This window comes from Apis dorsata, unplaced genomic scaffold, assembly GCF_000469605.1.
Source record: "Apis dorsata unplaced genomic scaffold, Apis dorsata 1.3 scaffold_525, whole genome shotgun sequence".
Classification (NCBI taxonomy): domain Eukaryota; kingdom Metazoa; phylum Arthropoda; class Insecta; order Hymenoptera; family Apidae; genus Apis; species Apis dorsata.
Genome location: NW_006263748.1, coordinates 477415 through 479368, shown reverse-complemented (window position 1 = coordinate 479368; position 1954 = coordinate 477415). Strand labels below are relative to the sequence as shown.

The 1954-nt window shown below is 17.2% G+C and overlaps 2 protein-coding genes across 2 annotated transcripts in view; one reads left to right on the top strand and one right to left on the bottom strand.

The window, feature by feature from the left end:
• LOC102671765 (transitional endoplasmic reticulum ATPase TER94) overlaps positions 1-1117 on the bottom strand; it is a 7019-nt gene extending 5902 nt beyond the window's left edge. Inside the window, exon 1 of the mRNA XM_006620691.2 lies at positions 963-1117. Within this exon, the coding sequence (XP_006620754.1) occupies positions 963-979 (17 nt within the window). The 5' untranslated portion in view covers positions 980-1117. The remainder of the gene's footprint in view (positions 1-962) is intronic.
• A 299-nt stretch (positions 1118-1416) lies between these two features.
• The window catches only part of LOC102675106 (leptin receptor gene-related protein), a 2353-nt gene continuing 1815 nt past the window's right edge, over positions 1417-1954 (top strand). The window contains exon 1 of the mRNA XM_006620717.2: positions 1417-1557. The gene's annotated coding sequence lies outside the window, so the exon portion shown is untranslated. The remainder of the gene's footprint in view (positions 1558-1954) is intronic.

The window sequence follows — 1954 nt, the reverse complement described above, 5'->3', positions numbered from 1 at the left end:
TTACGTAATCATTTAGATTATAATCAACATAATTTTAAACTTTGAATTGTTTTATTTATTAATAGAATTAATTTCTTTTTTTTTCTTTTTATAATTACAATACAATTCATATCTGATTACTATTTTAGATATAATAAATAATTATAATATNAATAATACAAACTATAAAAACTAATTGAATTTTCTAATCTGTTTACATAAATTATAATAATTTATAAATACATATATATATATATTTATAATAATACATACATTTTAATGAAAATATTTGATTTTTTATATTTTATTATAAAATTATATATTTTATTATAAAAATTAAAATATAGAATATATTCATTAAGTCATAAAAAAGTATTTTTAAAACATTTAATTATAATAATATCACGTGATAAATATACAATATATATTCATATCAATAATTATTATCAAATAGTAAAGTTAATAATTAATTTTAAAACAAACATATTCAATTTCATACATATGACATATATATGTATATATACATACATATATATATATATATATATGTATATATACATATATCTTAAAATATAAATAATTTTTATTTTTATCAAAAATTTATTATGGAATCAATAAATGTCATAGTAAAAAAATAAATCATTAATAAAAATTTCTTTGTCATATTCGATATAGTATTCGCCATGAACAGTCGGCACACAAAAGTGATAAGCACGATTTGTATATTATGAACTATTCTTTAAAAAAAAAAATAATAGTTTATAAAATACAATCACTTTTAACAATATAAAATTTAATAAATGTTATTTACTTTTATAAGAATCTATAAAAAGACGCGTTGCGTCGACATGATGACAACGTAAAATTGGAAGCCAGCATGGATGGATATTATTTGCATATTTCACGTTTGAAAATTGAAGTATAAGAATTAAATTATTGTAAATATTACCTAATTAAACGCTTTTTCTGTTAAATTAACTTACCTTTTTGGTTCGCCCATTATTCACTTGATTTAACGCAAAAGAAAATGCACAGACAACGATCAGAACTCAGTATCGTAACACGTACGAGTCAGCAACACCTATAGTCAGTCCAATGAACATTCTCATTTGAACTTTCATGGCTTGCATTAAACTCCCCATTGTTGAATCAAAATCTAAAGGCAGATTTACAAAAAAAACTCATCATTTTATGTTATATATTATTATTATACATATATTTTTAATAATTTTATTAATTATTATAAAGATAATTAAAATACTTTGAATAACTTTTACTTATTTTTTATTTTTATTTTTATTTTTCTGAATATATAAAGATTAATATATATTAAAATAAAGTTTAAATGAAATGAAATATTTGTATTAAATCCATGTGTACAATTTTTTAAATAAATATAAATTTATATTTAAAATTTTTCTTTTTGTTAATTTTAAATTTATGCTATATTCATTAGATAATCTTAATAGTATCTAAAAGTGTATTTAAAACTAAACTTTAGATCACGTCACGACGTTCTCGAAGTGAGAATACGATAAATATACTTGTCAAATCGGTCTAAAATGGCTGGAATTAAAGGTTATTCGGCATATTTTTAATTACATTAAATGTATAAAATTTTTTCATAAAATCAAAAAATATGATATTGCCGATAAAAATTTAATAAGAAAGATAAATTAAAAAAATAATATGTTCAAACATAACCTTATTATTCTTATTATCATTGCTGTCAAATTCTTTTATATTTATTAACTTATTTTGTAATTTTTTATAATATAAATTTATTATTCTTTTTACTTATTTCTCTTTATAAACAATTATTTTCAGATATTATAAATATTTATTATATTCAAATATTTAAATATTATATTAAAAGATGAGAAAATTATTAATTATTAAATTGAATATTTTTTTTTTAATATTTATATATAGATTATTAAAAATATAAGAAATATTATTTTATATAAAAATATCA